The 24,612-nt window shown below is 46.2% G+C and overlaps 1 protein-coding gene across 3 annotated transcripts in view; it reads left to right on the forward strand.

Annotated features, from left to right (window-relative positions):
• Positions 1–24,612, forward strand: part of LOC119967844 (NACHT, LRR and PYD domains-containing protein 3-like) — a 72,613-nt gene that overhangs the window by 28,491 nt on the left and 19,510 nt on the right. For 2 of the 3 annotated variants that reach the window (XM_038800886.1, XM_038800887.1), the window contains exons 4-8: positions 5,070–5,241; positions 5,328–5,393; positions 15,155–16,892; positions 22,664–22,750; positions 23,065–23,235. In XM_038800886.1, the coding sequence (XP_038656814.1) occupies positions 5,070–5,241; positions 5,328–5,393; positions 15,155–16,892; positions 22,664–22,750; positions 23,065–23,235 (2,234 nt within the window). The remainder of the gene's footprint in view (positions 1–5,069; positions 5,242–5,327; positions 5,394–15,154; positions 16,893–22,663; positions 22,751–23,064; positions 23,236–24,612) is intronic. The other variant, XM_038800888.1, reaches the window with a different exon arrangement.

A 24,612-nucleotide genomic window follows, 5' to 3' on the forward strand; every position in this document is an offset into this window, starting at 1 on the left:
TGATTGAAAATTAAACAACACTCATGAATCTCAACACCATTCCAAACAAAACAGCCTGCTTGATCAACACCCACAACCTTGAACAGTCACACCTCCATTATTAATGCACAGTGGCAGCAGTGTCTACCATCTACAATATGCAGTCCAGCACTCACCACAGCTCCTTCAACAACATTTTCCAAACCTGTGAACTCTACCTCCTACAAAGAGGAGAGAAGGTGCATGGGTACACTACCTGCAAGAAAGTTAGTAAGCAAGTCTTGCGCTCTTCAGCTCCAATTTTATTGTGTTCAATAATGGCTTCTCCTACAACACCACAGTGCCACATCTTGTGCAGTCTACTAAACAATTGAAACCCAAATTCCAACTCGAGTATAGGGAAACGTTAACTCTTTTCTAATAGATTCCCCCTCTTAAAGAAAAAAAGTTAATCTTTAATTTTGACAATATACCACAACACAAATCTATTTGTTCCTGCAATAAATGCACCCTTTTCCATTCTTAAAAGTGTTTTATTTTCCACTCCCTGTTCTCTTCCTTATAGGAAAAGACGCCCCCTTTAATAATTTCTAATCTCACATATCTCTTCCTTATAGGAAAAGACGCCTCTCTTTAATAATTTCTAATAACTTCTTTGAGTTTGCCCCTCTTTTCGTCAAACAGTCAGACAATTGGCAACTGCTATCAATGGACTTGATCTTGTGAATCTCCTTGTTCTCTAGCATCTGTTTTAGGCTTGTTAAGCCAATCAGTAGTCTCTTTTCATTGATGAATTTTGTAGAGTGGATATTCTCCCAAAGGGACTTATTATCTATGTGACACTATATAGGTACTATTCCCGAATATCTTGTTCCATTTAAAATTTCAATCAGGATACAATCGTAGATTTTTTTACAGTACAGGAGGTGGCCATTCAGCCCATCGTGTCTGAACCGATTCCCGAAAGTGCTACCCAGCTAATCCCATTCCCCAGCCCTATCTCCGTAGCCCTCTCAATCCATCACTTTCAGCTATATATCCAGCTCTCTTTTTAAACTTCCTTTGGAATCCACCTCCACCACTCTCCCAGGCAGCACATTCCAAATCCCAACATCCTGGATATTAAAAAATGCCATATCTATTGCCTCCACTTGGGTCCATTCTTAAAAGTGTTTTATTTTCCACTCCTTTTTCTCTTCCTTATAGGAAAAGACACCCCCTTTTCTGCTGCCAATGTACTTTTTAACCACTCTTCATATCTTTTTAGTTTCCCATGCCAAAGGGCAACATTTACCTTTCTCCCCCAGGAGAAAAATTATAAATCCTCCCGTACTTGAAAAGCCATCACAAAGACTAGCATAAGATACATCACTATAGACAATAAGTTTCAGTTGTCTAATATCACCTGAGGATGGGAATTACAAAATGCAATTCTCCAATTTTACTTTTGCCAATGATTTGTTTGCTTAAACAATTTCTTCATCTTTAGACTTGTTAATTTTAGTGCTTAATTCTAAAACAGCAAAACTAACGTCTGTTCTTGTTTGTTTAGCTAACCAATGCGACTGCTCAATTAAAATTCCGAGTTCCTCTATTTCCATTTTAGAAGTCGCCGCGTCCTTTTGTCAGGCCGTACCACAAGTAATTGCTGTGGGGTTAATACTGCCTAAGTAAAACTGCTGATGTAGAGTGAGTGATATGCGTACATTCTTCCCAATTTCTAACCCAATGTATTTGAATGCACCAGAGGCCTGACTTCCAATCCTGACTGACTGGGAAACATTACTGAAAGGAAGGAAGGACAGCGGATAGGCAATGGCAGGCATTGAAGGAATGAATAGGTGAACTCGAAAAGTTGTTTATTCCTATTTGGAGCAAGAGTAGAAAAGGAACTGTGGCCAAACTATAGCTTACAAAGGAAATTAGAGATAGTTTTAGATTCAAAGAAGAGACATGCAAATTAGCAAGAAAAAGCAATAGACCTGAGGATCGAGAACCGTTTAAATTCAGCAAAGGCGAACCAAGGGATTGATTAATCAGGGAAAAATACAATTTGAAAATCAACTAGCGGGGAAAGCTGACTGTAAAAGTTTCTATAGGTATGTAAAGAGAAAAAGATGGATAAAAACTAATGTAGGCCCTTCATGGTCAGAAATGGGGAAATTCGTAACCAGGAACAAGGAAATAGCTAAGGGACTAAATTTGCACTTTGCTTCTGTCTTCATGGAAACATGAATAATGTACCGTAAGTTCTGAGAAACACGTTTTAGTAAGGAGCTGAAGGAAATTAGTACTTGTAAAGAAATGGTTTTCGGGAAATGAATGGGATTAAAGGCGGAAAAATCTCCAGGGCTTGGCAATCTTCATCCCAGAGTACTTAAGGAAGTGGCCTGAGAAATAGTAGATCCATTGGTGGTCATTTTCCAAAATTCTTTGGTCCCTACACGTTGGCGGGTAGCGAATGTAACCCCGCTATTCAAAAAGGGAGGTAGAGAGAAAACCGGGAACGATAGACCAGTGAGTCTATAGTTGGTAGTAGGGAAGTTGGTGGAGTCCATTATCAAGGATTTCATAGCACAGTATTTGGAAAGCAGTGGCGTAATCAAAGTCAGCATGGGTTTACGAAAGGAAAATCATGCTCGACAAATCTACTAGAATTCTTTGAAGATGTAACTGGTAGAGTTGACCAGGAAGAACTGGTGCATGTGGTTTATTTAGACTTTCATAAGGCTTTTGGCAAGGTCTCGCAAAGTAGAGTAAAGTTAAAGCGCATGGGATTATGGGTAATGTCTTGCGATGGATAAAAAGCTGTTTAGCAGACAGGAAGCAAAATGTTGAAATGAATGCGTCTTTTTCAGATTGGCAGGCAGTGACTAGTGGGGTACCACAGGGATCGGTGCTGGGACCCCAACGGTACACATTATATATTAATGATTTTGACGAGGGAACTAAATGTATTATCTCAAAATTTGCAGATGATACAAAGTTGGGTGGGAGGGTGACCTTTGAGAAGGATGCAGAGATGCTTTAGCAGGATTTGGACAAATTGAGTGAGTGGGCACATGCATGGCAGATGCAGTAGCAGTATAATGTGGATAAATGTGAGATCATTGAAAGAGGTGGATACCCAGCGAGACCTTGGTGTCCTCGTGCATCAGATGCTGAAAGTAAGCGGGCAGGTACAGCAGGCAGTAAAGGCAAATGGTATATTGGCCTTCATAGTGAGAGGATTTGAGTAGTGCAATAGAGATGTTTTCCTGCAATTCTTTTGGTGAGGCTACACCTGGAGTATTGTGTGCAGTTTTGGTGTCCTTATCTGAGGAAGGATGTTTTTGCTATGGAGGAAGTGCAGTGAAGGTTTACCAGGCTGATTCATCGGATGGTGGGACTGTCATTTGAGGAGAGACTAAGTCGGTTAGGATTATATTCAGTGGAGTTTGGAAGAGTGAGAGGGGATCTCATAGAAACTTAGAAAATTCTAACAGGATTAGATCGGGTAGATTCAGAAAGAATGTTTCCGATGGTGGAGGAGTCCAGAACAAGGGGTCATAGTTTTAGAATAAGGGATAAATCTTTTAGGTCTGAGATGAGGAGAAATTTCTTCACCCAGAGAGTGGTGAATCTGTGGAATTCGTTACCACAGAAAGTAGTTAAGCCCAAAAACGTTGTGTTATTTCAAGAAGGAATTAGATATATATTGGGGCTAAAGACATCAAGGGAAATGGGGGATGGCGGGATCAGGGTGTTGAACGTGATGATCAGTCATGATCATAATGAATAGTGGAGCAGGGCCGAATGGCCTTCAGTTGTTTCTATTTTCTATGTTTCTTGAACTCTGCTCTAAGCCCATTAATTACAGTATTTTCAAAAGCGCTACCACCCCACAACTACCACGCCACAAATAATCATCTACATGTATCATGAGTATGCCTGAAAGTTTCCCTCCATGGTGCCAATAAAACGTCTGCTTTCAGCTGAAAACAGCCAAACTTTGACAAAACTGACCTCACTGAGAATTATCTAACTCTGGAGGCATCATTCAATCCGCATACATATTTATTTCTCTTCCAGAGTAGCTTTTATGTGTTTAGCTCCTGTCTCAGAGGACAAAGAAAAATTTCTCTTTGAAGCTGATGGCCCTTTAAGAAAGCAGATTTAATATATGTCGACTTGCATTCCCAAGCATTTGTGCCAACAGAGCCAAGAAGGGGCTTTTCGCAGTAACTTCATTTGAAGCCTTGTGACAATAAGTGATTTTCATTTTACAAGGTCTTCAAAAAATCTTGTCTGCCGTCGGTGAATCTCCCCATACATCTTCGTCACTCAAGTTTTCTTCAAAACCTCGTTCCACTGGCCTGTCTTTGACCTTATAAGTTCCATCAGGAAACATCTTTTCTGTGCATAGGCATCTATGAGATAGAACTCATCCTTTATCTGCGAACACCGTGTACACTTCAAATTCTTTAGAACATTGCAATTCTTGCTGTTTTGCATCTTTTATTAATTTATCATCTAATTTGTTGGAAGCCACTAAGACATTTCAATCAAACACTTCTGCTCCTTGTAGCACCCCTCGTCAGGACCATATTTCCTAGCCTTGTTAAGCTGCACTCTCCTGCTTTATATCTTGTTCCAGATTGCAACTGATAATCTCCCCCTCCTATTATGAGATGTTGTTTCAACAGTTCTTGATCTCTTCCTCTGGGCATGTTTAGTGCTAAACCTACTGTCCAAACTGACACTATGTTTATCTGGTCTCCATTTTTGTACTTCATGTCCCTTTATCTTGTACATTCAACCAATTTTTATATTTTCCTGGTGGCCTTACCTTCTCTACCAAAGTCAGTTGATCCTTCCACTGACTGGCCCCTTTCTGGCAAATCTGTCACTTTAGTGTCAACTTTTGGCAGTTGTCCTTTGGGACAAATATCCTCGCCCTGTTCTTCAGAATTTCCATGTCCCTCTTCAGATGCCTTGTAAATTTTGCCATCTGGTGCTCATAATTCTGTGACATATGTGTATGAGAAGTACCTAGTTCAGTGTTTATCTTTCACTCTGGTTCTCAGTATATTTATTACTGTTCTTTACAGAAAATCACGGAGCTCGTGGAGAAGGGAAATCGGGCAGACAGTTCCAAACTTCTCCTAAATCTGGTGATGGAGAACGGCTCCCGGGCCCGAAGGGTGATGTGGGAATCCTTTGTGAAAATGCGTCATGGGGTCCCAAAGCTGGATAAAATACTGAAAAAAATACAGGAATTTGGTACGGTAAAATCACAGTGAATTCAATTTAAAATTCAAATACTGCAGCTTATTTTGACATTCTTAAATCTATATGATTTTAAATAGGTTCTGATGTATTTGGCGATATGAATATTGCACGAGGCATTTTCGAACTACCCAGTCACCTGAAAGGTAAGTGATGACATGGAAATTTCAAACAACAACAATTTGCATTTATATGGAACCTTTAATTTTGTAAAACATCTCAAGGTACCTCACAGGAATGTTAACAAACAGAATGTTTATGGAGGGTGTAAGGTGGGAAGCCAGGAGTGAGTGTCCAGAAATAATCAAGTCTTGACATAACCAAGCGATGCATGAGAGTTTGATCAGCAGATGAGCTGAGATCGGCGTGTCGTCAAGCAATGTTACTGATATGAAAGTAAGTAGTCAGAATGATGTGGATATGTGGTTAGAAGCTCCTATCTGGAAGAAACACTTTAGAGAATCAGAAACGTTGACAAGCTACATACTTAGCGATGGTCACAATCTGGGAGATGGATACTCCGCCGGTGGGATTCTTCATTGCGTCAGCAATGCACCCAAGCCCGTGGTTTCCCGGCGGCATGGGGTGGCCACAATGGGAAATCCCATTGGCAGGTGGCGGGAACGGAGAATCCCGCTGCTGGCGAGTGCGCGCCGCCCAGGAAAACGCGACAGGCAGACCGGAGAATCCGCCTTGGGAGTCAGAAGTTCAAGAGCTGTGGTTTGGATATGCCTTCAACCTCAAATATTTGGTGTAAACTCAAGTTAAAATTTATACAATTTTTGATGCATATTTAAATATCCAGCAGCAAATTATTTCACTGAATCAACCTGCTGATAACTATTAGGTGTGAAGATTAAACATGCAAGCAATGGATCAGTTCATTCTCTGGAATCCTCCTATATCCTCCTATAATGGGCGGCACGGTAGCATTGTGGATAGCACAATGGCTTCACAGCTCCAGGGTCCCAGGTTCGATTCCGGCTTGGATCACTGTCTGTGCGGAGTCTGCACATTCTCCCCGTGTGTGCGTGGGTTTCCTCCGGGTGCTCCGGTTTCCTCCCACAGTCCAAAGATGTGCAGGTTAGGTGGATTGGCCATGATAAATTGCCCTTAGTGTCCAAAATTGCCCTTAGTGTTGGGTGGGGTTACTGGGTTATTGGGATAGGGTGGAGGTGTTGAACTTGGGTAGGATGCTCTTTCCAAGAGCCGGTGCAGACTCGATGGGCCGAATGGCCTCCTGCACTGTAATTTCTATGATCTATGATCCAGTTGTGAATGGTGGTGGACAATTAAACAACTCAATGGAGGAGGAGACTCCACAAATATTCCTATCGTGAAGGATGGAGGAGCCCAGCACATAAGTGCAAAAAACAAGGCTGAAGCATGAGAAACAATCTTCAGCCAAAAGTGTCGAATGGTTGATACATCTCAGTCTCCCCTGGAGTTCCCCAGCATTACAGATTCCAGTCTTCTGCCAAAAAAAACAGTTCACACCTGGCAGGATCCTGATGCACTGTGAAACCCTGTACACACCTGGCAGGATCCTGATGCACTGTGAAACCCCTAACACACCTGGCAGGATCCTGATACACTGTGAAACCTCGTAAACACCTGGCAGGATCCTGATACACTGTGAAACCCTGTACACACCTGGCAGGATCCTGATGCACTGTGAAACCCTGTACACACCTGGCAGGATCCTGATGCACTGTGAAACCCCTAACACACCTGGCAGGGTCCTGATACACTGTGAAACCCTGTACACACCTGGCAGAATCCTGATACACTGTGAAACCCCGTACACACCTGTCAGGATCCTGATACACTGAAACCCTGTACACACCTGGCAGGACCCTGATACACTGTGAAACCCCGTACACACCTGGCAGGATCCTGATACACTGTGAAACCCTGTACACACCTGGCAGGGTCCTGATACACTGTGAAACCCTGTACACACCTGGCAGGACCCTGATACACTGAAACCCTGTACACACCTGGCAGGATCCTGATACACTGAAACCCTGTACACACCTGGCAGGATCCTGATACACTGAAACCCTGTACACACCTGGCAGGATCCTGATACACTGAAACCCTGTACACACCTGGCAGGATCCTGATACACTGAAACCCTGTACACACCTGGCAGGATCCTGATACACTGTGAAACCCCTAACACACCTGGCAGGATCCTGATACACTGTGAAACCCCTAACACACCTGGCAGAATCCTGATACACTGTGAAACCCCGTACACACCTGTCAGGATCCTGATACACTGAAACCCTGTACACACCTGGCAGGACCCTGATACACTGAAACCCTGTACACACCTGGCAGGATCCTGATACACTGTGAAACCCCGTACACACCTGTCAGGATCCTGATACACTGAAACCCTGTACACACCTGGCAGGACCCTGATACACTGTGAAACCCCGTACACACCTGGCAGGATCCTGATACACTGTGAAACCCTGTACACACCTGGCAGGGTCCTGATACACTGTGAAACCCTGTACACACCTGGCAGGACCCTGATACACTGAAACCCTGTACACACCTGGCAGGATCCTGATACACTGAAACCCTGTACACACCTGGCAGGATCCTGATACACTGAAACCCTGTACACACCTGGCAGGATCCTGATACACTGAAACCCTGTACACACCTGGCAGGATCCTGATACACTGTGAAACCCCTAACACACCTGGCAGGATCCTGATACACTGTGAAACCCCTAACACACCTGGCAGGATCCTGATACACTGTGAAACCCTGTACACACCTGGCAGGATACTGATACACTGTGAAACCCTGTACACACCTGGCAGGACCCTGATACACTGTGAAACCCTGTACACACCTGGCAGGATCCTGATACACTGAAACCCTGTACACACCTGGCAGGATCCTGATACACTGTGAAACCCTGTACACACCTGGCAGGATCCTGATGCACTGAGACCCTGTACACACCTGGCAGGATCCTGATACACTGTGAAACCCTGTACACACCTGGCAGGATCCTGATACACTGTGAAACCCTGTACACACCTGGCAGGACCCTGATACACTGTGACACCCCGTACACACCTGGCAGGATCCTGATACACTGTGACACCCCGTACACACCTGGCAGGATCCTGATACACTGTGAAACCCTGTACATACCTGGCAGGATCCTGATTCACTGAAACCCTGTACACACCTGGCAGGATCCTGATACACTGAAACCCTGTACACACCTGGCAGGATCCTGATACACTGAAACCCTGTACACACCTGGCAGGATCCTGATACACTGTGAAACCCTGTACACACCTGCAGGATAGTGATACACTGTGAAACCCTGTACACACCTGGCAGGATCCTGATAAACATTTCAATAGATAACTGCTGCATGGCATCCAGAACCTTTGGCTTCACTAATCAAGATTACCTTTGTTTTTTTTTTAACAAATAATTTTATTGAGGTAGTTTTTGGCTTTGTAAACAGTTACAGACATCAACAGAAAGAAAGCAAAAAAGGCAAAAATGTGCAAACATCCACGTACATTCAATACTTCCACCGTAACATACTGCACAAGCCCGCTCCTCTCCCACCGGTACTACCCGCCATTTTATCCCTCCTACTCTACTCTATCCCCCCACCCCCTGCTGATGCTCACTCTCCCGCAAAGAAGTCAATAAATGGTTGCCACCTCCGGGCGAACCCCTGTACAGATCCCCTCAAGGCGAACTTAATTTTTTCCATACCCAGGAAACGCAACATGTCCGCAAGCCACCACTCAGTCTTCGGGGGCTTTGAGTCCCTCCATGCCAATAGTATTCGTCGCCAGGCTATCAGGGAAGCAAAGGCCAATACATCGGCCTCTTTTTCCCCCTGGACTCCCGGGTCTTCCGAAACCCCCAAAATTGCCACCCCTGGACCCATCGCCACCCTTGTTTTTAGCACCCGGGACATGACGCCCGCAAATCCCTCCCAGTGCCCCCAAAGCTTAGGGCATGTCCAAAACATGTGAACGTGGTTCGCTGGTCCTCCCGCGTACCTAGCGCATTTGTCCTCTATCCCAAAGAATTTGCTCATCCGAGCCACCGTCTTGTGGGCCCGGTGAACGACCTTAAGTTGGATCAGCCCGAGCCTGGCACATGTCGCAGTCGAATTTACCCTACTCAGGGCCTCTGCCCACAGCCCGTCCTCCATTTCCCCGCCTAGCTCCTCCTCCCATTTAAGTTTCAGTTCCTTCGTCTGGGACCCTTCCTCCCTCATGGGCACCTTATAAATATCAGAGACTCTACCCTCCCCTTCTTCCCCCGTAGAGACTATTCTGTCTTGGATCCCCATTGGCGGGAGGCGTGGGAAAGATGGGACCTGTCTACGAACAAAGTCCCGCAACTGTAGGTATCTAAAATCATTTCCCCTTACCAGGCCAAATTTCTCCTCCAAGCTCCTCAAACTCGCAAAGCTCCCTTCCAGGAACATATCGCCCACCCTTCCCACCCCCGCCCGCCGCCATGCTCGAAACCCCCCATCCATACTCCCGGGGGCAAAACGATGGTTGTCGCAGATTGGCGCCCAAACCGACGCCCCCGTCTCCCCCACATGCCTCCTCCACTGGCCCCATATCCGCAGGGTCGCCACCACTACCGGGCTGGTGGAGTACCTGGCCGGCGGCAGCGGTAGAGGAGCCGTGACCAGGGCTTCCAAGCTGGAGCCCCTGCACTAAGCCGCCTCCACCCGCTCCCAGATAGACCCCGTACCCACCATCCACTTCCTTATCATAGCGATGTTGGCCGCCCAGTAATAATTAATCAGACTCGGCAAAGCCAGCCCTCCCTCGCTACGGTTCCTCTCCAGCATCGCCTTCTTCACCCGCGGGGATTTTCCAGCCCAGACAAAGCTCATGATCATCCTGTTAACTCTTTTCAAGAAGGACTGTGGGACAAAGATCGGGAGGCACTGAAAAACAAACAGAAATCTAGTGAGGATTGTCATCTTTACTGTCTGCACCCTCCCTGCCAGCGACAGCGGGAGTGCATCCCATGTCCGAAACTCTCCCTTCATTTGCTCCACCACCTTGGCCAAATTTAACTTGTGCAGCCTGCCCCAGTCTCGTGCCACCTGGATTCCCAAATACCGGAAATTTTCCTCAACCAGCCTAAACGGTAGCCCTCTCAATCTGTTCTCCTGGCCCCTTGCCTGTACCACAAACATTTCACTCTTGGCCGTATTTAATTTGTATCCTGAAAACTGGCCGAACTTCCTCAACATTCCCAGTATACTTCCCATCCCTGCCACTGGGTCCGACACGTACAGGAGCAGGTCATCTGGGTAAAGAAAGACCCTATGTTCTACCCCGCCCCTCACCATCCCCTTCCAACCCTCTGCGGCTCTCAGCGCAATCGCCAGCGGCTCTATGGCCAGCGCAAACAGCAGCGGGGAGAGCGGGCAGCCCTGTCTGGTCCCTCGGTACAGCCTAAAGTACTCCGACACTTCTCTGTTAGTCCTGACGCTGGCCCTCGGGGCCTGATATAATAATTTGATCCATTCCACCAGTCCCTCCCGAACCCAAACCGTCCGAGCACCTCCCATAGATAGTCCCACTCCACCCGGTCAAAGGCCTTCTCGGCGTCCATCGCCACCACTACCTCCACCTCCCTGCCCGTCGGGGGCATCATTATCACATTAAGTAATCTTCTCAGGTTGGCCGCCAGCTGCCTACCTTTCACGAACCCAATTTGGTCCTCCCCAATCACCTCCGGTACACAGTCCTCCATTCTAACCGCCAGTACCTTTGCCAGGAGTTTGGCGTCAACATTAATCAGGGAGATTGGCCTGTAGGACCCACACGCCTCCGAGTCTTTACCCCGCTTCAATATCAGTGATATAGTGGCTTGCGACATTGTCGGCGGCAGGGTCCCTCTGTCCCTTGCCTCATTGAAAACCCTCGCCAAGACCGGGCCCACCAGCTCAGAAAACTTCCTATAGAACTCTACTGGGTATCCATCCGGCCCCGGGGCTTTCCCCGACTGCATGGTCTTTAGGCCCCCCAATACCTCCTCTACTCTAATCGGGGCCCCCAGCTCTTCCACTCGCCCCCCACCTACTGTTAGGAATGTTAACCCGTCCAGAAACCTTTTAATCTCCTCCGGTTCTTCCGGCGGCTCCGAAGTTTACAGCTTGCGATAGAAGTCCCGGAATACCCTATTCAATCCTGCCGGGTCCTCCGCTCTGCACCCCTCCCCATCCATCACTCTACCTATTTCCCTGGCCGCCTCCCTCCTTCTGAGTTGCTGCGCTAACAGTCTGCTAGCCTTTTCCCCATGCTCGTACACCACGCCCCTCGCCTTCCTAAGCTGTTCCACGGCCCTACTCGTGGATAGTGCCCCCAGTTCCGCCTGTAGTCTCTGCCTCTCCCTGAGTAAAACCTCCCCCGGGGACTTTGCGTGCTCTTCATCTATCCGACCCATTTCCCTGACCAATCTATCCATCTCTGCCCTATCTGCCTTGGCTCTGGGCCCCAATTGAAATCAGCTCCCCCCCCGCACTACTGCCTTTAGCGCCTCCCACAGGGTCGCCGCTGAGACCTCCCCCGTGTCATTCACCTGCAAGTAGTTTTGCATACACCTCCGAAGCCTCTCACAGATCCCCTCCTCCGACAGCAGTCCCACATCTAGCCTCCATTGTGGGCGTTGGTAGTTCGCCCCCCCCCCCGATCTGCAGGTCTACCCAGTGCGGGGCATGGTCTGAGATAGTAATTGCCGAATATTCCGTGTTCTTTACCTCCCCTATACAATCCCTGCTTTGTACGAAGAAATCTATCCTAGACTATACTTTATGGACGTGTGAGTAAAACGAGTAGCCCCTTCCTGTTGGCTGTCCCTCTCTCCAGGGGTCCACTGCCCCCATTTGCTCCATAAACCCTTTCAGCTCCCTTGCCATTGCTGGGAGTCTACCCGTTCTGGGACACGACCGATCCAAAGCCGGGTCAAGGACCATGTTAAAGTTCCCCCCCCCCATTATTAGCCTGCGAGATCCAGGTCTGGGATCTTCCCCAGCACTCTTTTAATGAAGTCCACGTCATCCCAGTTCGGGGCATATATATTCACCAGCACCACTCTTCTCCCCTCCAGTCTGCCCCGTACCATCAGGTACCTGCCCCCACTGTCTGCGGCTATGCCCTCCGCCTCAAATTTCACCCGCTTGTTGATCATGATTGCCACCCCCCTGGACTTCGAGTCCAAGTCCGAGTGGAAGACCTGGCTAATCCAGCCCCTCCTTAGCCTGGTCTGGTCATTCAAATGTGTCTCCTGCAACATAATTACGTCCGCCCTCAGAGCCCGCAAGTGCGCGAACACCCGCACACTCTTAACCGGCCCATTCAGTCCTCTGACGTTCCAGGTGATCAGCCTGGTCGGGGGGCACGACCCCCCCCCCCCCCCCCCCCCCCCCCCCCCCCCCCCAACCATGCTGGTCAGCCATAGCCTTTCTCGGGCCGGCCCCCGGCCCGTGCGTCGCGTCATTCCTGGCCCGCCTGTTGGCTGCCTCCACCCTCGACCTCCTTTCCAGTGCCTATTTCAAGTCCCTCCCACATCAGCAGAACACCCCCCCCCCCACTAACAACATCCCCCGATACCCCCACCCCTGCGATCCACTAGCTGTGATCACCCCCCCCCCCCCCCCCCACCTGACTCCCTTGACTAGCCAATCTGCTAGCCCGGTGACTCAACACTCCGGCGCCTTCCTGTCTCATTCCCATTGTTTCCCCGCCCTCCTCCCCACTCCCCAGCACCCCATCCCCCTCTCCACCCCACTGGAGCAAACTCACTGGCACAGGAAGGCATGGACATCAACAAAACCAAAGAAAAACAAAAGAAGAACCCCCCCCAACCCACGTCCTTGGCCCCCCCTTGCTGACCGGCCCCCTTCATTACCGTGCCGGCTCCAGTGTCCTCTGCGAGCTGCACAAAAAGTACAAATCCGCCCAAAACGGAAAAAACAGAAAAAAGAGGAAAAAACAAAAACATAAGAGAAAAAACAAACAATAAAAAAAAACCCCAAACCAATGTCCATGAACAAAGGAAAGAGTCCCAAATGTTCCGCTTGGCACCTTTGACACAGCAAACCGTTGAACAGCAGTCCAGGCCCATTCGACGTACCTTCTCACGGTTGTCCTCGGGCCCTAATTCGCGTCCGTGGGGCCTCTTTTCGGGACCAGCCCCTGATCCCTCGCAAAATCCATCGCTTCTTTGGGCTCGGAGAAGTAGTGGTGTTGACCCTGGTGCGTGACCCATAGGCGAGCTGGGAACAGCAGACCAAATTTCACGTGCTTCTTGAACAGCACCTCCTTGACATTCTTAAAGGCTGCTCGCCGCCGAGCCACCTCTTGGCTTAGGTCCTGGTAAATGCGAATAACATTGTTGTTCTACGTGCTGCTCGTGGCGCTCTTTGCCCACTGCAGCACCCGCTCCTTGTCCACGAACCTGTGGAACCTAATCACCATCGGGGGGGGGGGGGGGGGGGGGGGGGGGTCCGCCCCTCCCTCACCTGCACTCTGTGTGCCCCCTCCACCTCCAGCGGTCGTGGAAGGGCTTCAGCCCCCATCAGCTGCATCAATAGGTCTGCTACAAACGCTGTGGCATCAGCTCCCTCAGCCCCCTCCGGGAGGCCGACCATCCTCGGGTTGTTCCTGCGGGCTCTATTCTCCAGCTCCTCCACTCTGCCTAGCAATCTTCTGTGCCGCTCATTCAGCCCGTCAACTTCTAGCGCCGCAACCGTCTGCGCATCCGCCTGCTCCTCCACCACCTCTCCCATCTCCTTAACTTTAACATCTTGCGCATCCAGCCTCTGGTTCAGCTGATCCACCGCTTTCTGGATTGGGTCCAAGCTGTCCCGCTTCAGCGCTTCAAAACTGGACTTCATTACCTGGAGCATGTTATCCAGCGCCTGCTGGATTGCGGAGTCCAGGGTCCGTATGTCCGCCATCTTAGGTCCTAGGTAAGTTTCTTCAGGTCCTTTTCTCTGTCCCTTTTTCTCTCTTTTCTTCTGCCTCCTGGACTCCCGCTGTTCCATGTGCCGCAGCCCGCTCCTCAGCACTTTCGCTGCCGCCTTCCTTCAGCTCCGTGGTCTCGCTATCGCGGGGAATCAGCCCCTAAACGCCCGCCGGAGTGAGAGCCCACTGAATGTGCGGCTCACTCGGACATCGTCGCCACCGGAAGTCCCAAGATTACCTTTGTTGACTTAAGTCTTACCCTTCATAAGTTGGTAGGAATGAGAACTGAATTTAAGGAACATTAAAAGGAAAGACCTAGTACGTGTAGGAATTGCTGACCCTGGTCAGGATTACAGCAGCAGATAAACTGTGGTGGAACTGGGTTGCTAATGTGGATTTAAATGCTCATTGTGAAGCTTCACAACGCATCAAATAGGGCATTTTTCTGACCATTGTGCCTTGTTCTCGCATCAGTGTACACTACACCCCGGGTAAATAGGGGGACTCTTGAGCAATCTGTGTACTGATCTTCTCCTGATATCCAATGCTCTGTTTCCCATTGCTGTAGGATATAAAACCACTGAGGAATTGAAAGATTTAACTAGTCAATGCTCTATTATTGTGTATCCAGAATCACATGCAGATTTGTAATGTCTGAAGCAGAGGGCACTCGGGATAGGATTAACCTCAGAGAAAATATCACCTATATCAAAATCTGTGTTCAGTAAATGTACAATTGTGTCATAATTTAACCTTTTCTCCCCTTTCATTCACTTTCAAGTGAACTTTCCATTAACTGAGGTTGTTTTGAACTCAATCCATCTATTCAACAAAACAGTTTTGGGAACTTATTACTATGTCAACCAACACTAAGAACCACTTTCTGTCTGTTCTAATTTAAGGTGTTCAGCAGAAACACAAGGAGACACTCCGGGTACAAACTGAAACACTGACGGTGAACACTATCCTGATAAAGGAGAAGGTTAGGATTTCCCAGTTGGCTGATCGATACGCTGAGCTAACGGTCATTTCTACTGTTCGAGATCGGACACTTGTAGAACATGAACTGCTGGCAAGAGGCCGACACCATGAAGAGTGGAGAAAGAAATATCTCCGGAGAGAACTGGAGAAAATCCGAACTGATCAATTGTTCCAGAGCAACTTTTCCCAGAGAGAATCCAAATCTGGGGGTTCAGCCGCAGTGAGTGGAGTCCCGGGAATTGGAAAAACAACAATGGTACAAAAGATTGTTTATGACTGGGCCACTGGGAAAATATACCCACACTTTCAATTTGTTTTCAGTTTTAAATTCCGGGATTTGAACGCTATTAACTGTAGAATAAACCTGAGGAATCTGATACTGGATCAGTATCCTTACTTTGGGAATGTTCTGGGAGAGCTCTGGGAGAATCCAGAGGGATTGCTGTTTATATTCGATGGTTTGGATGAATTCAAGGACAGGATTGATTTTGCTGACAATCGGAGAAATACAGAACCTCAGTCCATGTGCACAGATCCCGAATGCTGGTGTGAAGTTTCTGACATTGTGTACAGTTTAATACAGCACAAGCTGCTCCCAGGATGTTCGGTGCTAGTGACCAGCCGCCCCACTGCATTACATTTATTGGAAAAGGCTGAGATCAGTGTCTGGGCTGAAATCCTGGGATTTGTTGGTGATGAACGGAAAGAATATTTCAACAAGTTTTTTGAAGATCAGACAGTGGCAACAGCTGTTTTCAAACATGTGGAGGAGAACGAGACCCTGTACACCATGTGTTACAACCCTTCCTACTGCTGGATCCTCGGTCTGTCACTGGGTCCCTTCTTTACACAAAGTGACAGGAAACAGCAGCAAGTTCCCAAGACCATCACCCAACTATATTCCTACTACATTTACAACATTCTGAAAAACCATGGCCGAGAGATTGAAAACCCCCGTGATGTGTTACTGAAGCTTGGTGAGATGGCCGTCACAGGAATCTCCGAGAAGAAGATTGTGTTCAGAAATGGAGATTTGATCAAGTCCAATCTGCAACCTTCCCAGTTCCTGTCTGGGTTCCTGATGGAACTTTTGGAGAGAGATGATTCTGCCCAGAGTGTGGTTTACACATTCCCACACCTCACCATCCAAGAGTTTGTAGCTGCACTCGCACTATTCCTGACTCCAGATCCCGGGGACATTGGGAAACTCCTCAGTGAAGCCCACAGCGAGCAAGATGGGAGATTTGAAATATTTCTCCGTTTTGTTGCTGGCCTCTCCTCCCCACAGGCTGCGTGGCCCCTGGCGGAGTTTCTGGGTCCATTTCTTCATCAAACAACCTGCCAAGTGATTGACTGGGTGAAGGAGAAGGTTGAAGGACAGATTGGAAACACAGAGAGTGAATCGGGTAAAAGGAACCTCCTGAACTCATTCCACTACCTGTTTGAGTCTCAGAATAAAACACTGGCTCAGGCCACAGTGGGATCTGTGGAAACACTTACATTTAGTGAATTGCGACTGACCCCGATTGACTGTTCGGTCCTGTCTCATGTCATTGGACTCTGTGATACAATAAAACACCTCGACCTAGTTGGCTGCTGCATTCAATGTGAAGGGCTCCAGCGGCTGGGAACCATCTTACACAAATGCCAGGAGCTGAGGTAATTTTTTGGTCCCATAGCTGGTATCTTCATAATTGAGAAACCATTTTTTATGTTATGAACAAGCTTACAGTCCAAGCAAAGACAGATTCAAAAAAAGTTACAAAATAATATTAGTGTAAAGTTCCAAGACAGAAAATATGAATGATGCCTTTGTTAACAAGTTATTGTTTTACTTTGTGGTAACTTGAACTGTTTGACCATGGACTCATGATGAAAAGAAGCAATAATATCTATTTACATGAAAACAGAATGTAGAAGTTCGAAACATATTAGACACGAGCACAGATTAAAATAATTTAAAACATCAGTAATATCAGCTGTGAGATGTCTTAGTCACAAGGGAAAATTAGTCCTTTACATCATCATAAGGGATCGTATAGTTTCTGGTGGGGAGGATGAAATATCTTAAAGTTGGATAATTTGAAAGAAAACTTTTTCAGGTCTAATTATTGAAAATTGCTCGCAATTCTTTCCATTAAATGAGGAAACCTGTTGCTATTTGGAATGCTGAGATTCCCCCATTTTCCATTTATACCTAAGATGCAGAAAACCAAAGAATAAAGAAAAGTACAGCACAGGAACTGTCCCTTCTGCCCTCCAAGCCTGCCCTGATCTTGATGTCTGTCTGAACTAAAACCTTCTGCTCTTCTGGGGTCCCTATCCCTCTGTTCCCATTCTATTCATGTAGTCATCAATGTGCCGCTATCGTATCAGCTTCCACCACCTCCCCTGCAGCGGATTCCAGGCACTCACCACCCTCTGTGTAAAAAAACTTGCCTCACACATCACCTCTAAACTTTCCCCCCTTGCACCTTAAATCTATGTCCCCTAGTAATTGAGTTTTCCACCCGGGAAAAAGCTTCTGACGATCCACTCTGTCTATGCCACTCATAATTTTGTAAACCACTATTAGGTGAAAACAATCCCAGTTTCTCCAACCTCTCCTCATAGCTAATACCCTCCAGATCAGGTGGCATCCTGGTAAACCTCTTCTGTGCCCTCTCTAAAGCTTTCACATCCTTCATCCTCTGGTAGTGTGACAACTGGAATTGCATTCAATATTCTAACTAAGGTTCTGTAAGCTGCAACATGACTTACCAATTTTTATACTCAATGCCTTGGCCAAGCATGCTGTATGCCTCCTTGTCTACCTTATCCATCTGCATTGCCACTTTCAGTGATCAGTATGCCCAGATCTCTCTGCCTGTCAATACTCCTGAGTATTATGCCATTTACAGCATAATTCCCACCTCTATTCGACCTTCGAAAATGCATTACCTCACATTTCTCCGGATTAAACTCCATCTGCCATTTCTCTGCTCAGCCGATCTATATCCTGCTGTATCCTCTGACAATCCTCATCACTATCCACAGATTCCACCAACTTTTGTGTCTTTAGCAAACTTACTAATCAGAGCACCTATATTTTCCTTCAAATCATTTATACATACTTTGAACAACAAAGATCCCAGCACTGATCCCTGCGGAACATCACTAGTCACAGCCCTCCATTCAGAAAATCACTCGTCCATCACCTGCTGCCCTTTGTCTTTTTTTTTTAAAATATTTTTTATTCTCCTTTTTCACATTTTCTCCCAAATTTACACCCACCAAAAATAAACAATAATCAGTAACAAATATGCCAATCCCCATATCAATAACAACGATCCCATCCTCCCACCAAACCCCAAACATTAGCCCGCATGTTCACACAAACAAATGACAAAAAGGAATCAGGAATCACCCATAGTCGCCATTAACACACACGGCCCCCCCTCCCCCCAACCCTCCCACCTACACGCCCCAACTAATGTTCCATGTTATCCAGTTCTTGAAAGTGCATAATGAATAATGCCCATGAATTGTACAACCCCTCCATCCTTCCCCTCAGTTCAAACTTAACCTTCTCAAGAGTCAAGATTTCCAACAGGTCCCCCCGCCACGCCAACCCATCAGGATCCGCCTTCGGGCGATCAACGAGGTGAAGGCTACATCTGCCTCCCAACCCATTTCCAACCCTGGCTGGTCCGACACCCCGGATATGGCCTCCCAGGGGCCCGGGTCCAGTTTCACGTGCACCACTTTAGAAATTACCCTAAAAACCTCCTTCCAGTAATCCTCTAGCTTTGGACCAAAATAAATGAACGTGATTAGCAACGTTCACACACATCTTCTACTCCTTCAAAGAATCGGCTCATCCTCGCCCTCGTGGGGTGTGCTCTGTATACCAACTTCAGCTGTATCAGCCCCAACCTCATGCACGAGGTGGAGGCATTCACTCTCCGGAACACCTCACACCAGAACCCCTCCTCCACATCCTCTACCAACTCTTCTTCCCACTTTGCTTTGATCCCTTCCAGTGGTGCCTTCTCCTCTTCCAAAATAGCTCTGTAAACTGCTGACACTACCGCCTTCTCCAGTCCCCCTGTCGTCAGCACCTCCTCCAGCAATGTGGAGGCTGGCTCCACCGGGAAGCTCTGTATCTCCTTTCTGGCAAAATCTCAAACCTGCATGTATGTAAACATTTCCCCCTGCTCCAGCCCATACTTTGCTTCCAGCTCCTTCAATCCTGCAAATCGACTCTAAGAAACAAATCTTTTTGTGTCTTAATCCCCTTCTCCTTCCATTTCCGAAAATTTCCATCCCACTTCCCTGGCTCAAATCTGTGGTTCCCCCGAAACGGCATTTCCCTTGACCCTGCCCCCAACCCGAAGTGTTGGCGAAACTGCCTCCAAATTCTCAATGAAGCTATTATTACCAGACTCCGAGTATTTCCCCGGGGCCATCGGGAGCGGCGCTGTTGCTAGTGCTTTCAATCCCGACCCCCTGCACAAACTCTCCTCCGTTCTGGCCCACTGGGAATCAACCCCTCTGACCCAGCTCCGCACCTTCTCCACCCAGTAGTAATACATCAGGTTCGGAAGACCCAAACCCCCTGCATGCGTTCTCCTCTGTAGTAGCACCTTTCTGACTCTGGCCACCTTCCCTCCCCATATGAACAAAGTAATCCTTCCCTCAATCTCTCTGAAAAAAGCCTTTGGCAGGAAAATCGGCAGGCATTGGAAAATAAACAGAAATTGCGGCAACACGTTCATTTTAACCGCCTGTACCCGACCCGCCAGTGACAGAGGGAGACCATCCCACCTTCTGCCCTTTGTCTTCTATGACCAAGCCAGTTCTGTATCCATCTTATTAGTTCACCTCTGATCCCATGTGACTTCACCTTCTGTACTAGTCTGCTTGTCAAAGGCCTTGCTAAAGTCCACGTAGACAACATCCACTGCCCTTCCTTCATCAATCATCTTCGTTATTTCCTCAAAAAGCTTGATCAGATTAGTGAGACACGACCTCCCCTTCACAAAACCATGCTGCCTATTGCTAATAAATTCATTTGTTTCCAAAAATTAGTGAATCCTGTCCTTTAGAATATTTTCCAATAATTTCCCTACCAGTGACATCAGGCTCACCAGCCTATTATTTCCTGGATTATCCCTGTTATCCTTCTTAAACAAAGGAACAATATTGGCTATTTTCCAGTCTTCCTCACCTGTAGCCAATGAGGATACAAAGATTTCTGTCAAGGCCCCAGCACTTTCCTCCCTTGCCTCCCCCAGTATTTTGGAGTGGATCTATCAGGCCCTGGGGACTTATCTACTTTAATGGTTTATAGGTTTATAAGGGCAGCATGGTAGCACAGTGGTTAGCATTATGGCTTCACAGCTCCAGGGTCCCAGGTTTGAATCCCGGCTTGGGTTACTGTCTGTGCAGAGTCTGCACGTTCTCCCCGTGTGTGCGTGGGTTTCCTCCGGGTGCTTCGGTTTCTTCCCACAGTCCAAAGATGTGCAGGTTAGGTGGATTAGCCAAGTTAAATTGCCCTTAGGTTAATGGGGTTACTGGGTTACAGGGATAGGGTAGAGGTGTGGGTTTAAGTAGGGCGCTCTTTCCAAGAGCCGGTGCAGACTTGATGGGCCGAATGGCGTCCTTCTCCACTGTAAATTCTATGATAAGATGCCCAACCCCTCTTTTTTGATATCTACATGACCCAGAATATCTGTACACTCTCCCCATGACTCATCATCCATCAAGTCTTTCTCTTTGGTGAACACTGGTACAAAGTACTCATTTAGTACCTCGCCCATTTCCACTGGCTCCACGCATAGATTCCCCCCACTGACCTTGAGATGGTCAACCCTTTCCCTGGCTAGCCTCTTTCTCTTTACATATGTATAAAATTCCTTGGGACTACCCCTAATCCTGTTTGCCAAAGACTTTTCATGACCCCTTTTAGCGCTCCTAACTCCTTGTTTAAGTTCCTTCCTACTTTCTTTGTATTTTTCAAGGACTTCATCTGTTCTCAGTTTTCTGGACCTTATGAATGCTTCCTTTTTCTTTTTGACGAGGCTCACAATATCCCTTATTATCCAAGGCTCCCAAAACTTGCCATACTTATCTTTCATCCTCACAGGAAAATGCCATTCCTGAATTCTAATCAACTGACGTTTGAAAGACTCCCACATGTCAGATGTTGATTCACATTCAAACAACCGCACCCAATCTAAATTCTTCAGGGTGTTGGAATTAGCCTTCTCCAATTTAGCATCTTCACCCAAGGACTACTTGTATCCTTATCCATGAGTACATTAAAACTTAAGGAATTATGGTCACTGTTCCTAAAATATTCCCCTTCTGAAACTTAGATTATTTGGCGTGGCTCATTCCCCATGACCAGATCCAGTATGCCCCTTCCCTAGTTGGACTCTTTAAATTATGTTTCAAGAAACCCTTCCGGATGCTTCTTACAAATTCTTCCCCATCCAAGCACCAAGTCAATATTGGGGAAGTTAAAATCACCCACCACAACAACCCTGTTGTTTTTACATCTTTCCAAAATCTGCCTACATATCTGCTCCTCTATCTCCCGCTGACTGTTGGGAAGCCTGTAGTAAACCCCCAATATTGTGACTGCACCCTTCCTATTCCTGAGCTCTATCCATATTGCTGTGGTGCATGAGCCCTCTGAGGTGTCTTCCCGCAGTACAGCTGTGATAGCCATTAACCAGTAATGCAATTCCGCCATCCCTTTTACATCCCCCTCTATCCCACCTGAAGCATCCCAATCCTGGAACATTTTGCTGCCAATCCTTTTCGCTGTCTCAACCAAGTCTCTGTAATAGCAACAACATCATAACTCCAGGTACTAAGTTAATCTGCTTTACCTGTTATACATCTCGGTTTGAAAAAATGCACTTCAGGCCACCAGTCCCACTGTGATCAGCAAATTCTCCCTGCCTTAGTCTCTGGGAGGAATTTCCAGGAATCTATACCATCCACTGGTTTTGCACATGGTTATAGTGTTAGCGGAGATTGTCTATTGTCAGTGATATACAATAATCCACCCCATATGTGAGGGAAGCAGTGAACTCCCAGAAATTTCCTCGTAACATAAATTACCTGCAGAAAATGTAGAGCCTATTTAATGGGGAATAAAGTGGGAGACACCCTTCCCCTGTAAAGTAGGAGAACAGGGACATTTCAACTTTGTAATGGGGCAGAATAAACTTTTCTTGTTGTATACTAAAAGATCATTAATTAATGCCATCTCATTACTCAATTCTAAATCCAAAATAGCCTGCTTTCAGGTTGGTTTGACAATTGGTCGGTTTGACTTTGAAACAGTCGTAACTTTAAAACTAAACCCAGCTCCTGTTTTTAGCCTCTGTGATGAAAGCTCAGCCCATTTTAATGTGTTTCTCACTCTCTCTGTTTAGACTGAGTCACAATAATCTGGGAGATTCCGGCATAAAAACATTGTCTGTGGCTCTAAGGAATCTGGACTGTAAAATACAGAAACTGGAGTAAGTACCAGACTATGCGATTGTGTTTATAATAACTGGATGTCTGACTTAGTATCAGCAATTGTCTTATTAATAAACACTCAGTACATTATTATGCATATCAGTAATAGTATTACTATTAAATAGTGGGGGGGATGCTAAACAAATAAAATGCACATTTTCTGGTGGTTATAGGAACACCTCATATTGAGATCCTTTGAAGTAGAACCATTATCACAAGCAATCAATGCATTGCTGTTTATTCTGCAACATCGTCCATATTCAATTTCATCCCTGGCCAGATTTACATTTCTTCTTCTCTCTCTGATTTCCAGACTGGAATATAATGCACTCTCAGTTTATTGTACCGAACATCTTGTCCCCGCTTTCAAGACAAACCAGTCACTAACAGATCTGAACTTGAATAATAATAATCTGAAAGATTCAGGAGTGAAACTACTGTCTGCAGTTCTGAGCCACCCAGATTGTAAAATACAGAAACTGGGGTAAGTACTGGATTGTACAAGACTGAGTATATAACTGTTAATTATTATTAGTATCGGCATTAGTGGCATCAATAAACCCTGCACATTACTATCATATGAGTGTTATTAATAAACATCATGATTTACTCTGATTCCTGTAATATTTCTCTCTCTGATCTCCAGGCTGAATAGTAACAGCCTCACATAGTCTCACCTCCCCTCTCAGTACAGACCCGTCTTGCTTCAGACCATGGGTCTGAACCTGACTTACAATAAACTGAGAGGTTCAGGAATGAAACCTTTAAATAACAATCTAAATCTATTCTCAAAGACATGCATCAGAATAAAAAGATGTATAAAAAATTAAATATTTGTATTGTTGCTATATATGGTTTTGTAATACATTTTTATAGCTAGTACCAGCCTCCCCGAACAGGTGCCGGAATGTGGCAACTAGGGGCTTTTCACAGTAACTTCATTTGAAGCCTACTTGTGACAATAAGCGATTTTAATTTCATTTCATTTCATCTGCAGAGCAATCCAATCATTCCCATTTCACTTACTTTTAAGATTTCTTAGTCCTTTAAGCTTATTTTCCTCAAGTGTTGATTGAATTTTCTTAAACTACTCGCTGCACAACACGTTGTTCCTCACATCGCCCCTCATTTGTTATCCAAACTTTAAAGGGGCTAGTTGAATGCATATAACAATCAGCAAAATATTAAGAATAGCCCTGAATGTGGGAACTTCGTCATTTCTCATATCATGAATTAACCATTGTATTCAATACCGAGAGCAAAGTGTTCATTGTGTAATCAACTAATCAATTATTAGTTTGATGACCGCCAAGCTATGAAATATGGCAAAGTGTGAGAAATACATTAATAGTAGCTCAGTACTTTTCCTGAGGCTGCAAACACCAAGCACCAATTAATAGGCACCAATCAATCTCAAGTAATGTCCAATGTTTGATTAGCAAGCTATCCTCTAAGTAACAACATTCATTTGAACAAACCGGGAGGTCCCAGCTAAAAATTAGAAGCCAATGAACGCATAAGAGGGGTTAAACCAGAGATAAGAATTCCCTGAAAAATAGGACCTCATGGTTCAGGATTTTGTTCCTGAATTCTTGAATCATTCATCTGTCTTGTTTGTGTTTAGTGATTTTGTTTGTGTTTATGCTTTTGCATCTAGCACCACACACCATGACACAACTAACTAGACCACACCATTCCTAGTGCTTGACCTTTTTTATGTATTTAATATTTCATTTCTAAGTTTTATTCAGTTTGTATCGCCCACTGGCCAAGTTTTATTCAGTTCTGCGTTCTTATTCAAATGTATACCAGTGAAGTGACTAACAATACAGCCATATTTTTGAACCTCACCAACCAGACT

The sequence above is a fragment of the Scyliorhinus canicula genome, chromosome 6 (genome assembly GCF_902713615.1).
Source record: "Scyliorhinus canicula chromosome 6, sScyCan1.1, whole genome shotgun sequence".
In the NCBI taxonomy this organism is placed as follows: Eukaryota; Metazoa; Chordata; class Chondrichthyes; order Carcharhiniformes; family Scyliorhinidae; genus Scyliorhinus; species Scyliorhinus canicula.